The 13,541-nt window shown below is 54.0% G+C and overlaps 1 protein-coding gene across 2 annotated transcripts in view; it reads right to left on the bottom strand.

The window, feature by feature from the left end:
- TRABD2B (TraB domain containing 2B) overlaps nt 1–13,541 on the bottom strand; it is a 208,115-nt gene that overhangs the window by 36,625 nt on the left and 157,949 nt on the right. For both annotated transcript variants that reach the window (XM_025871871.2, XM_073896791.1), the window contains exon 3: nt 1,664–1,810. In XM_025871871.2, coding sequence (XP_025727656.1) covers nt 1,664–1,810 — 147 coding nt within the window. The remainder of the gene's footprint in view (nt 1–1,663; nt 1,811–13,541) is intronic.

The following is a 13,541-nucleotide window of genomic DNA, read 5'->3' as shown; positions in this document are numbered from 1 at the left end:
AGCCCGGTCCCCAGCTACACCTCCAGCCCAAACTCACACCCCTCCTCCTGCTCTCTCTTGCCTCTGCTGGAACCTTCTGCTTCCTCCTGTCCGTGGCCAGGTTAGGTTCTTCCGTGACCTCTCACCTTGCAGGCATCCTTCCTTCTTGCCCTGAGTCCACCTAAACTCTTGCTCCTGCCCCAGGCCTCAGCTGTACCCTCTACTCTCCCTTGGAGCAAGGATCACACTTGGGTGCTATTGCTTACGGAATGTCCCCTTCTCTCCCGTCCGCCCCACTGAGGTGGCTCTCTCTGGCTGCCCGGTATTTACACTGGGCACTGGGCCCGGTATTTACAACCAATTTCATTCATTCATTCAGCAGCTATTTGCTGAGTCCTGCTCTGTGCCAGGCACTGGCCTAGCCAATGAGAATATACTGATGGATCAAACAGATGCAAATCCCTGTCCTCAGGAAGCTTCTGCTCTAGTGGGGAGGACAAACAATAAATATTCACTTATCAATGAATCAAAATATGTAAGTATGTGAGAAGATGATAAAGACCATGGGGGTTAAATGGAGCATAATAAAGAGGTTGAGAGTGTGGAAGCAGGCTTCATTCTGCAATTCTAGATCAGGAGTTGGGGCCCAGCTCACTGAGACGATGATGTCTGAGTAAAGATGGGGGGTGAGTCATGGTGATACTTGGGGAAGGGCAAAGGTGAAGCATGCCAAGGGGTCCCATGGAATAGCATGGAGGCCCACAGAGCTTGAGGGGTGAGTGTGAGGGGACGGCAGAGAACATGGGGTGGGGGTTAGGGGAAGACTCGGGGCCCACACAGGTCATTACCGAGACTCTGGCTTTTACACTGAGAAAAATGGGGAGCCACAGCAAGGAACTGCTCTTGAACGAGTGGTTAACCAAGCACCATGACAGAAGGCACAGGGGTCCTAGAGGGGTCTGGGAGAATATCTAACACCATCCAGAGGGTCAGGGAGGGCTTTTCAGAGGAAGTAACAATGGACCATGGCCCAGCAGGAGGAAAGGAGGAAGGAGGAGCCTGAACGGAGGCATAGTGGCATCAGCAGGCGGATGGCGTGGGGCATAGGTCAGCAGAACAAGGTCTGCGGGGTAGGGCACCTGGGCTGGGACAAGGTCAGCAGAGGGCAGGACACAGAAGGCCTCAAGTGTTAGACAGAGTAACTTGGAATTTATCCCGAGGGCAATGTGGATGCCTGGTGGAGTCATGCTCAGCTCCTCGGGGTGCTCCTCACTCTCTGCCCACTTGTGGGTAGTCTTTCCTCTAGGACTTGACTCAAGGCAGAACGCCCCCAGCTGGACTCAAGCCCGAGGTCTAACTGTGAACATGTTTCCTCTGGCCTCTAATTTCCCCAGATACTGAACTGAACTTCTCAGAGGCCTCCCTGCTCTTACAAGGCTAAGCTTCTACCACACACGCCAGACTTGAGTGGTGCTTTTGATAACTTGGGAACTCGACAATTAAGCGCTGTGGGCTTGGGCAAGTCTCTTTGCCTCTTTGGGCCTCAGTTTTCCCATCTGTAAAATGGAATACCAATAGGTCCTGCTTCCCATGGCAGAGAGATGATTGCCTGCACCAGACACATAGTAGGTGTCTAACAAAGGCTAGGTGGGTTCAGAACTGGGTGGGAGGAGGGGAGCCTCACCTGGGATGTGTCATGGTTGAAGATGACAGCGTTGAGATCCCCGCAGTTGTAGTGCTTGATGAGGTCCTCCGTGGTGTAGGGCGCCTGCAGGCTCCCTGCCCGCACGCTCTCATGCTGCAGCAGAGTCTGGTTCAGGGCAAACAGCACCTGCACAGAGGAAAGAGAGAGGAATAAAGGCTGTAATTCTAGATCAGGCTGGGGGCCCTGACACCTCCAGTCCCGGCCCTCCTCGCTCTGGACTTTGGGGCAACAGGCCCTGAAACAGAGAAGGTGTGTGGGGCCTGGCACCGGCTGGCGCAGGCTGAACTCTTCCACTGGCCTCCGGACACATTCAGCCTGTTCTCATCTCCAGCCCTTTGCCCACATGGGTCCCCACTTCTGCTCTGGCTATCAACATCTTATCTAAGGAAGGGGCAAAATGAGAACCTAGTTGTGTCTGGGTTTGGAATGATGGGTGCGTTTGTCTTTTGACTAAATTTTTCTTATTCCTGTGCTTAGGAAAGTTCTAGAATGAGCACAGACTAATTTTGTAATCAAGAGAACGGCAAACAAAGCAAGACAAACACACGAGCAAAACAAACAGAAAACCCACTTAGATTTCAAGGCCCCACCCAAAGGACACTTCCTCCAGAAGTCACCTTACCTACAGGCAAAGGCCCAAGGGGCTGGGCCTCTCTGAATCAGACCCATGCTGGCACTCAGCACATTTCCTAAAGCTCCTTTGCACTCTGGGCCGCTATGCGGGGCCCTGGGAACACAGCTGCCCCCTAACCAGACCGGCCTGGCATCAGGATCACGTGGAGCATCATACAAAAATATCAGCTGTCTGGTCCCCATGCCCAGAATTGGCATCTCCGAGGGGGAGCCCAGGATGTGTATTTTTAACAGGCTCCCTGGGACTGACATTAGAGGTCTGATTGCTTCTGCCATGAGGACCACACTCTGATGGAACATGGCCTGCCCAAGGTTTGGGGGCCCTGAGAGATGATCTCAGATGTCCCATTTTAGATGGAGAACCTGAGGCCCATGAGGGGAAGGGACTTGTTTGATTCTGCACAGCTAGCTTCATGTGACGGTGTATCCCAGACCCCCCTGGCCAACAAAATGGGGGAGTCTGACCATGATTTGGGTTCTTTAGCACAGGTGCAGGGAAAAGCTGCTGCAGTTCCTGGGCAGAAGGTCCAGAGGCTGTCTCAAGTCCTCTGTCCTTGCTGTTGCCCAGCCCCAGCTGGCCCTCCACTCTTCAGGCCTCGAGCAAGCTCTTTGCCCATCATCTGTTTGCCACCCTGGGCCACAGTCCCCGGCCTCCCACCTCACACCAGCTCAGTCCTGAGCATCTCCCACTGGGCCCAGTGCAACCCGTCCCCCTCCCTGCAGACCCCCTTTCCTCCCCCCATCCCGTAGTTGTCTGCCACAGGCACCTTTTGAAAGCACAAATCTGATTGTCTTCCCTCTCTTTTTTTTTTTCCTCAAAACTTTCACAGGTGCCTCCTACCCTCAGAGTAAAGGCCTAGCTGTTCAGTAGAGCCTGCAAGGCAGTGGCCTGGACCCTGCTGTGGTCGATGACCTTGCTTCCTACTCAGTCCTCGTGACTCCAAACACCCAACTCCTCAGCACTCTTCTGTCTCCACGCTTCTTATATGCTCTTCTCTGCGCATGACAACCTCCTGCCTCTGCTCTCCACTTGCAAATCTAGACTTGGCCTTCCAGGCTCTGCTCAAATGTCTTCCCCAGGAAGCTTCTCTGACCACCTGGGGGCTGAGTCAGGCCCCTCCCGGAGGCCCCCACAGCCTCCTTGCGTGGCAGACTGACAGAGTAGTGGCTCCAAACCTTAACCTGTCCGCGTATTCATGCCCTTGGCCATGGAGCTCTTCGGCTCCCTCCCATGCTGATTTTGTGTCTCTGGATATAGGTCACCAGGACGTACAGAGGCCTGAAAAGCAGGCTGCCACTGCCTCTTATGCCTCCACGGCCCTGACAGTGGCCCATGCTAGCCCACTGGAGGATGGCCCATGCTAGCCCACTGGAGGATGGCCCATGCTAGCCCACTGGAGGGTGGGCAGGGCCGAATTGCCTCAGTTGTCCCACCGAGGCCATCCCAGTCCAGCCAACAGACAGCCAGCTCCCGGACAATACGAGTAAGGGCCAGCTGAGCCCAGCAGGGCCCACCTGCCACTGGGTGCAGACACCTGAGCAGACGCTCAGTGCTGGTGCTGCCCGGCACCGTGGTGATGGACAAGCGACCCGCCATGCTTCTGTGTCCCCCACCCCGGCGCGAACATGAGATGGTGCCTGCTGTTAGCTACCTGGCTCTCCCATTAGGCTCTGAGCTTCTCGAAGATAGGACTTACGTTTTATTCGTTTTGTGTCTGCAGCTCTCAGCACGGGGCTGGCAACGAGAGGATGTCGCTCTACTCTTTGCCTACCGCCTTAGTGCCACCTAGTGCCACCTGCTGGGGTCAGTCACCTCCTGTTTCAAAGCTACTCAGTAAGCCCCTCAGACTAGACCCTAGACCTTTGGCACTCTGTCTGCATTTGGGGCATGATGCTATCATGTGGCAGAAGCTCCCACCTGTGACGCCAGCCACCTCATTCCAGAACACACAATCTGAACAGAAAAGCTCACGTAATAAGGTACACAACGTGCTGATGTGGGCAATGGGGCCAAGCGTGCTTGAGATCACCTCTGCCCGACCCCTCCCACTTTTGTCTCTGGCAGGTGGAGAGCCGGATAGCGCTGGGGTGCAGTGGCCCAGGCCGCTCCCCCTAATGAGCTGGCTGGGGATGAGGTCAGACCCCACCTCTGGGCCTTCTCCAGGCTCTGGCGAGCACCCTGAAATTCAATCTGCGGCCACCTGGTGCAGGGTGTCAACGGCAGCCTGGTGGCTGGGATGAATCACAGGAGGCCATGGCCCTGTTGCTGTGCACGTCACTAAGCCAACAGGCACTTCCTTCCACACGGAACAGGCCTCGTGTGCAAGTATCCACATCAGGCTGGAGCGCTCTACTTCCCTGGGGGGCTGGGGTATGCAGGCTTCCCTTGACCACGCCCGCCCCGGCATACACCTGCTGCTCCTCAGAGGCAGCACCACCTGGCCTGGGGTTGAGGTCATCCGTTCAGGTGCCCAGAAGACCTGGCTGGAGGGGAAATTGCTCCCCTGGGCCTCCCTAGACCCATGGAGTCACTTCCGCAGTCCTGTGGCTTTCGTGGAGCAAGGAGGTGTTCCGGTGAGTTAAGCACATTACAATCTGCAGGGTGCTAAGAACAGTCCTGGCGTGTAGTGAGAGCTGGAGGAATGCTTGCTAAATAAAACTTGGAAGAAAATACTCAGACTTGAACCTTCCCAGATCGGAGCTGGAAGGGCCCCTGTAGGTCATCTGGCCCAGGGGTTTTTTAAACCTTTTTTGGCCATAGAATCCTTTTTTATTGTTATTGTTTTCCAAAGGAACTTTACTTGGAACTCAGTATGTGGAGTAGATAAAAGTGGAACTTTCCCCAGTTGATGTGAGGAGACCGGCTAGAGCCTGAAGACCTACAGGCTCAATGCCCTCATGCAGCAGAGGTTCTCATGGCTTCTTTGTGGAGACCCATGGGTCTCCAGGAGCCCATTTTGAGAACCACTGATCTCATCCTGTGCCCTCATCATGTAGAAGATGAAAGGAGACAGGGGCCCAAAGTAGGCAAGAGAGAGCTCACCCAAGCCCACACAGGAAAGCTGGGGGCAGAGCAGACTCAAAGCCAAGTCTGACGCCCAGCCTAGGACCCTCTGCGGTGCCACAGATTGGGGCTGGATTTCTGGATGTTCACTGGCACAGCCCAGGTTCATCCCACACACTTTACCACACCTGTCTTCCTTTTGGAGCCTCTCGAAACAGCCAGAAATAGCCACAGGGTATTTTTTATTAGCATGTTGCATACAGAAAAGTGAGAGTAGATCATTCCCAGTGTGGCACATGCAGTGTGGTGGGGTTTGGCCAGAAACCCAAGCCTATCATTCTGGACTCCCATGACCCTCAGGTCAGGTTTGGTGCCTCCCACAGACACCTGCCCCACCCCCCCCACCCCCCGTCCCGGTCTTGGCACTTATCCCGTGAAGTGTCCGATTCTGGTGATTCCCCATTCCCTGCCTGTGTAGACCGAGAGCTTGGTAAGTGCAGGAAGCTGACCTCTTTGTTCACCGGTCACTGCTGGAGAGCAGATTTTTAGGAACTGTTTTGGAAGGTGGACTGCTGACTGTCTGTGACCGAGTCACATGCCCTTTCCCCACACCTCCCGCCTCCTAGCCATCCTTTGCAACTCATAAAGAGGTCCTCATCTGTTCATCACTACGGTCGCCATGTTTCTTGAGCACTTACTCTGTGTCAGGCATCTTCTAAGGTCATATTAATTTATTTCGCAGCAACTCTGAGGGAAGTCTGATATTAGCTCCAACTAATAGATTAAAGAACCCCAACCCGACAGCAAAGACACAGTAAAGACACAGCAACTCACCCAAGGTGACAGAGCTGGAGAGGGATGGGATGCGCACTTGGCTTGGGCAGGCCAGCCTTGGAACCCATCCTCCTAACTGCCCACTGCCCAGTGGGGCCTCCTTCCGCTCTCCCTGGGAGACAGCCAGCAGAGAGGGTGTCCTGATTCATAGACGGGAAACCAAAGAAGCAGACGGGGCCCAAGGCCACATGGGTTGTAAAGGGCAGAGCTGGGCTTTGACATGATGTCTGGCTCCAGACCAGGTTCCCATAACTGGAACTTCAAAATAATATGTGCTTCTTCATGAGCATTCTTGGTGCTTCCAACAGATATAGGGAAGCTCCACTTATTCATTCATTCAACAAACATTTACTTTCTGTGGATTCTCTGCAGGGATCTGGGGTTGGTGGATTAATTGGGCTTGGTTTCCACCTCTTCGGAGCTCATTTCAGAGGCAGATATCCCAACTGGCCATGACAGTAGAGGGTGGTAAGTGGGGCCTCTGAGTCCCCGTGCACAGGGATGGAAAAGCCTCGCCCTGATTTCTGCCTCCCTCCCATTCACCCTGAATTCCCAAGCCTGGCGCTGCTCACAGCCTCCCGAGCCCCCCATGCCTTGTGCCCCCAGCCACTTTAGAATAACAAACCCTCCTCGCCAAAGCTGCTATGGCCCACTCTAGGATAATGTTTATGATAAAGCTTTGACATGGAATAACAAACACTGAGTGGAGGCTAGAGCCGCCTTGTTCCCCCTGGTTGACCGTGTGTGGAGGCCCAGCCACCGGGGAGGACCCGAGCATCCCACGGCCGCCCCCCTTGCCAGGGCTGGCCTGCCAGGAGCTGGCCCGCGGTGTCTGCTGAGTGTAGGCCCAGAATTTAAACACATCTTCAAACACAGGCCTAGGATGGAGTGAGGCAGGCGCCAGGAGGGTGGGGACAGGTTTATTGTTCCAGATTAGTCTAGTAAACAGTCCTGAATGGGCTGGGATGGTGAACACCGACCGAGGCCTTGGGCTTGCTCGCTGGCCCAGCACCATCAGTGTGAGGAGAAGCAGCAGGACCGCCTCTGTCAGAGAACATGATGCAACCCAGGGCTCCTTGGGACAGGCCTGACTCTCAGGCTGGGGTTCTGAGGTGGATGATGAGCACCTCTCACCTGCCCCAAAGCACAGGGAAATCGCAGCAAAGGACCCAACCCCCTCAGCAATGTTTACTGAGTATGTGCCATACACCAGGCACTGTTCTAGATGCTGGGGATTTAGTTAGGGACAGAACAGACCCAGATCCTGCTCTCATTGAGCCTACCTGCTGGGGGCAAACAGAGAATAAACAAGATGATTAGCGAAGTATTAGTATGTAGCCTGTCAGATGCACACAACAATGATTCCATTGAACTGGGGACTAAGACCGCCTCTGGCCACTTTGAGCTCGTCATGCTTCCTAATCAACAGGTAAAGAAAGGAGTCACTGTGCTAGCTGGCGTGACGGATCCTGAGCAGCAGGGAAAATGGACCGTGGGCCCACAGGGAGGTTGAGAAGAGCATGTCTGGAGAACGCGAGATCCCTCAGGGTGCCTCCTAGTATCACCACGCCCTGTGATTAACCGACGTCAATGGAAAACCGTAACAACCCAATCCAGGCAGGACTACTAATGGTCCAGATCCTTCGGGTCACCCCACCCACTGTGAACCACAACCAACTGAGGTGTCTTCAAAAGGTAAAGGGGATCCCTGGAAGTAGAAGGGAGTTACACATAGCAGCTATGAGCACAGGATCGGAGACAGAAGCAAAAGACAGAAGCAAAAGCAAAAGGTCAAGAGTATTTCTTCCTTATTTTAAGAATACTTGTATGTTTATAAAATACTTTCTTCTCTCTCCTTTTTCTTTTTCTCTCCCCCATGCACGTAGCATAAGACATATTGACTCTATATCCTAGTATTTAAGTATTGTTAACTTTACATTGTTGTATTTAAGCTATGGTATATGAAGAAGAGTAAACATTACCCGAAGGCTTTGCCTCCTCATCTGGGGAAGTGCATTCTGGTTGCACGTAGGAACGCTGTATCATGTTAGGTAGAATTATGACCTTGCTGTTGTCTCTATTTGGAGATGAAGTATCGTTTAAGGAGATGCTTGTGGGTGCCAAGTTAACAAGGGAGGCACTTATGATGGTTAATTTTATTTGTCGACTTGGCTAGGCCATGGTACTCAGATATTTGGTCAAACATTATTCTAGATGTTTCTGTGGGGAGGCTTTTTAGAGGTGATTGTCATTTAAATCAGTAGACTGAGTAAAGCGGATTATGCTCCAGAATAATTAGATGAGAGTGGGCCTCATCCAATAAGTTGAAGGCCTTCATAGAAAGAGGCCAACTTCCTTCGTCGAAGAGAATTCTGCCCACACACTGTCTTTGGACTGAAACTGCAGCATCAGTTCTTCCCTGGGTCTCCAGCCTGCCAGTCTACCCTGTAGACTTTGGACTTGCCAGGCTCTGCAATGTGTAAGCCAACTCCTTAAAAGAAATCTATCCATGCAATCTATCCATCCATCCATCCAACCATCCATCCATCCATCCATCCATCCATCCATCCATCCACCCATCCATCCATCCATCCTATTGGTACTGTTTCTCTGGAAAATCCTGACAAATACAGTATGTGTTACAGAGAGAAAATAGAGCAGGAAAGGGGGCAGGGAGTGATGAGGTAAGGGGGAATAGCAGGTGCAAAGGCCCTGTGCATGTGTGAGAAACAGCAGAGGCCAGGGTGGCGGGAGCTGAATAAATAAGGAGGACACTGATAGGAGATGAGGTCAGAATTGGTTAGTAGGCCAGGTTCCATGGGCCATTGTAAGGATGCTGAGAAACCATCCCCTACCACAATCCTTTCAGAGAACGGATTGTTATTTCCACATGACATATGAGGAAACAGGCCTTGAGGATGGTGAAGTCACCTGCATAGGGTCTCAAGTTGACGAACTGGAACTGGGATTCCAATTCAGGGCCAGCTGACAGGTGCTGGGTTCTTTCTGCTATCCCTGGGCCTGACCTGCCAATCTACCCCCACCCAGTCACTGGTAGGAAGAACAGACATTGAGACAAATAGGGACCAGTGTGGGAAGCCCAGCATCTGAGTGGTCAGCTGGGAAGAAGGAGGGGTGCTAGAACCTTAGCCACGGGCCCGGTCAGAACTGACATGAGGAGAGGAGAAAGGCCACTCTTGCCGAGGTAGCCCACCTGCTAGAGGGCCTTCCTGCGTTACCGCTCTCTGCCCCGGCGTGAAGGATTCTCATTTGTGCCGCGTTCTTCCCAGCCTCAGGCCCGTCTCCTTGCTCCTGCTCTGCCTGAAACCACCTTTCCGTGCCCCTCTCTCACTTGGCTGCAGGGGCTCCTTCCTCAGGACGGCCTCCCCGGGCTGGGGGCCGGCAGTTTCCTGCATAGTGCCCCCAGAGCACCCAGGGCTGTTGGATGCTTGCACTCCCCCAGCTTCACAACTGTTTCATGCTCATCCTTCCTGCTCTATGGTGACACGCCAAGGGCAGGCAAATCATCTGACTTGGTCACAGCTGTTTCTCCAGCAGAGAGCACAGTGCCCAACACACAGTAAATGCTTCAGAAATACTTGTAGAATGAATGAATAAAAAGCTGAGCAAGTTAGCTGTCGCAGAACCCCAGCAGCTCCCTGCCTGGACCCAGTCCCCCCCATGGCACAGAGCTGGGAAAGCTGAGCCCCCGGAGCCCTGAGCTGCATCAATCTGTCAGTGCCCGGGGTTGGCGTGGAGAGTAGCTCCGCCTCATGGGAAGGTTTCTCCAGCCTGGGGGAGATTTCCTCAAAGGTTAGAGCCCACTGGGGTCTGGCTGAGGTTTATTTGTTTATTCTCCTTGCCCCATTGACAGTACCAAAGCAGTGCCGACGACTTCCCTGCTTCCTGCTTAGTATTCTGAGTCCCCTGAGCCTCCGGCACAGAATCCTGTCTCCGGACACTGGGCTACTGAGCAGCAGGTATCCAAATAAACACAAGGTTTCCTGGAGCCAGGCACTGGCTCTGGGCTGGCAGGTAGACCAGAGATCTTGTCTCCATCTGAGTCTAGACTACGAAGTCCTGGGCAAGTCATTTTCCTTCCCTGGGCCTTGGTTTACCCACCCACCCATGCAAAGGACCAATTCACACATTCATCAAGGAAGTATGTACTGGGAAATTATCAGATGCTGTTCTAGGCCCTGGAGGTACAGCAGTAAACACAACATTCACTCCAGTGGGAGGAAGCTGACAATAAACAAAAACAAAACTAGCAAAACATCCATGTTAGAGAGGGATTGATAGTGGCTAAAGAGGAAACAAGGTAAGGAGCATAGGAAGGGTGTGTGTGTGTGTGTGTGTGTGTGTGTGTGTGTGTGTGTGTGTGTGTTGGGGGCTGGCATTTTTGGGATGATGCCCAGTAAAGGCACAAAGAGAGGTGATGTTGGAGATCTGAAGGAGAAGGAGCTGAGGGAGGTGGTTCTGTGGACCCTGAGAGAAGACCGGTGTGGGGCAGGCAGCAAGTATAAAGGCCCTGAGGCAGAGGCAGGCCTGCTGGGTGTGAAAGGCAGGAAGGAGGCCAGTGTGTTTGGAGAGGAGTGAGTGAGGGGGAACAGGAAGTGAGATCTGTCTCAGGCAGGACCCAAGAGAAAACAGATGGTGCGTGGTCAATGAAGTAAGTTCAACTGCAAGGGTAACTGAGGCACGTTGAATGATGGGAACATCGACAGAGGTGCGGACAGGGGGTGGTGGGGCACTGAGGGGTAGCGGCGGTGGAAGATTTCCTGCCCCAGGCCTTAAAGGGAAAGGGGGGGCGGTGAGGGACCTGAACGTCGGAGGACAGCACAGCTACCCCTCCCTGGCCTAGCAGGGAGAGGGGCGGGCGGGGGCACGAACTGTCCCAACTCTCTTCCCCTCCTGCCTACAGCCATCTCCTGCCAGTGCGCCCCACGGACGTCGGGATAAGGGAGGCCAGGTGATGTCACATCAGGTCTGGGCTCTGAGCAGGGAGAACAAGAGGGTCCATCTGGAGAGGAAAGGGGATTTCCAGGACCCGGTCGGAAGTATGGTGGGAGCACATCCCTTAAGGCCTGTGGCTCCCCCTGAGTGAGATGGGAAGGCCCGAAGCCTGAGCAGAGGAATGCTGTGGTAGCCCTGCTGATCTGGAATCCAGGGAGTTCAGGAGTAAACACAATCAGATGGAAGATGAAGGCAGCTCTGTCTTCCTCCTGAAGGGGGAGCAAGTGAGCATGCCCCCCCCCACCCCGCCCCCTTCCCCTTCCCATCTCTAACCCAAACCCCAGCCACAACCCAAAGAACCATGGACTTGGCTTCCAGCACGGTTGGTCCCGGCTCCGTGAACGCCTACCGGCCAGACCCCGGCGGTGGCGGCCACATCCTCCCTCCGCACTGCAGTGTGGGCTGGCCGAGCCCTCTGTGCTTTCCTGGGCGGGCAGCAGAGGCTGACTCACCCTCGCTTTCTTTCCTTCTTTTCTCTGAATGCCTAGTTTCTCCACCCAAAGACCACCCTTAAAGATCCCGGCGTTCCTCTTCTGTCCTTCAAGTCATGCCAGGAAACGCTCATAAATCCAGAGCCACCCACAAGAGGAGATTAGCATTCTGCTGGGTAGGGAGGCTGATAGCCTGGCTGGGTATGGGGGAAGGGGCAGACCCAGAGGCTTGGGGTCTCCAGGAAGGGAGCTGATGTGGGTTCTGTCCTGTTGGAGGGCAAAGGGGTCCCCTGGCTTTCAGTTTTAGGCACAGGTAAGCCTGAGGCAGGGTGGAGACCCAGATCAGTTGTGGGAACCCCTCTCCCGGTCACAGGGTCCCCCTCTGAAACACGAGAGTGTGGGAGTACCTCTCAGCTCTGGAAGTCATGCTCTATGAGCATAACATTTTAGGACAGCAATACCCTACCACCACAGGATTTAAACAGTCTCTGATTCTAGGCACTTTGCATATGGAAGCTCATTTATTCTTCATAAGAGCCGTGTGAGGCCACCATTAGTGACCCCCTTTTACCTACAGAGAAACCAAGCTCAGGAAAGTAAGTGACCTCCGTGCTCCCCCATCATCGGGTCGATGTGGACCAGTGCCTCAGCTCTGCCAGGCCGAGCGCACCAAGCCCTCCCAGCCTCGGTGTCCCTTCTCTGCCGTGAAGCTTCTTTGCTCCCCAGTCACCACTTCTGATCTCCTAAATTGAATATACACTGCAGGTGGAGAAAAAAGAGCAAAATGTAACAGAAAGACCCAGAGAATCATCTAGGCCAACCTATTCTCATGCATAAAGCTGAGGAATGTCCAGGTGGTGGAGGAGATGGACAGAGAAACAGGCTATTTTAAAACCAAGTGGTAAGTTAATGATAAAAGGAAAAAACTGGGGCCTTTGGGAGGGAGTCTGTTGGGCAGCCTGGGCATCGGTGAGGGAATCAGCTTCAGGCTGGGCTGTGCAGGACGAGTGGGGTTGGGAGGGAAGCACGTTCAAGGTTGAGGGGCCCAGAAGCGTATGCTGTTCTTAAAGCGCATGTGTCAGGCATTAGGCCCGGAGAGGGTCCAGGGATGAAGGCTTTCCATCTCAGCCCACGGGCTCTGCACTCCACCCAGCTGGCAGACTCGGCTCTTCTCTGCTGGCTCATCAGCTGTGAGGCTGACATGGGTGGGGACGCCAGACTGACACCTGCACAGGGACAATGGTGTGCACGGCGGGCGGCGAGTCAGCGGTGGCCACGGTGACCACCACCATCATTATTACTATGAAGTGGCTGATGCACGGAAAGCTGTAGCTTTCCTTTTCCCTGCTGTCTCAGACCAGCCTGCTGACACAGCTGCCTAGACTTCAAAAGGCAAGTCTCCATTTTCATTTGCAAAATCAGTATGAAATTCCTCTAGGGCTTGTCTAATTCCTTCTGGTCTGACCACACGGCAATTACCAATGTGCAGGGAGGAGGGGGAGTGTCTCGCAGGCCCTCCAGCAGTGTGAGGACCTCGGCTCTGGGTCCCGGGCAGCCGCCAGGGAGGACGGCACTAGAGCGGGCACCTCGGGGGGCCTTGGGCGAGAGGCGAGGGCTGGCCCTGGGAGCGCTCCATGCTGACGAGTGAAATCGTTGTCGGCTATGCCACAGGCTACCAACTGCTTCAGAGACGGAGTGTGTCTGTCTAGCAGCGGGAAGGGCAGGGCTCTGGCCCAGGTTCAAATGTGCGTCCTGCTATGTGCAGGCTGTGGGAAGTTCCTGTTCTGGCTTTTCTGGTGATGCGCTGCTACGAGAATGTGGCACAGGCCCTTCTCCTCTCTGGGCCTCAGTTCACCCATCTGCCAACTGGGGAGAATAAGATTTGTCCTCCCCAGCTAGGGAGGTGGCCCCTTAAAAACCTCGTAAACATTACTGTCCT

This window comes from Callorhinus ursinus, unplaced genomic scaffold (genome assembly GCF_003265705.2).
Source record: "Callorhinus ursinus isolate GAN/ISIS: 27379988/994484 unplaced genomic scaffold, GSC_fseal_2.0 scaffold9, whole genome shotgun sequence".
Taxonomy (NCBI): Eukaryota; Metazoa; Chordata; class Mammalia; order Carnivora; family Otariidae; genus Callorhinus; species Callorhinus ursinus.
This window is presented reverse-complemented; position numbering and strand designations above follow the sequence as displayed.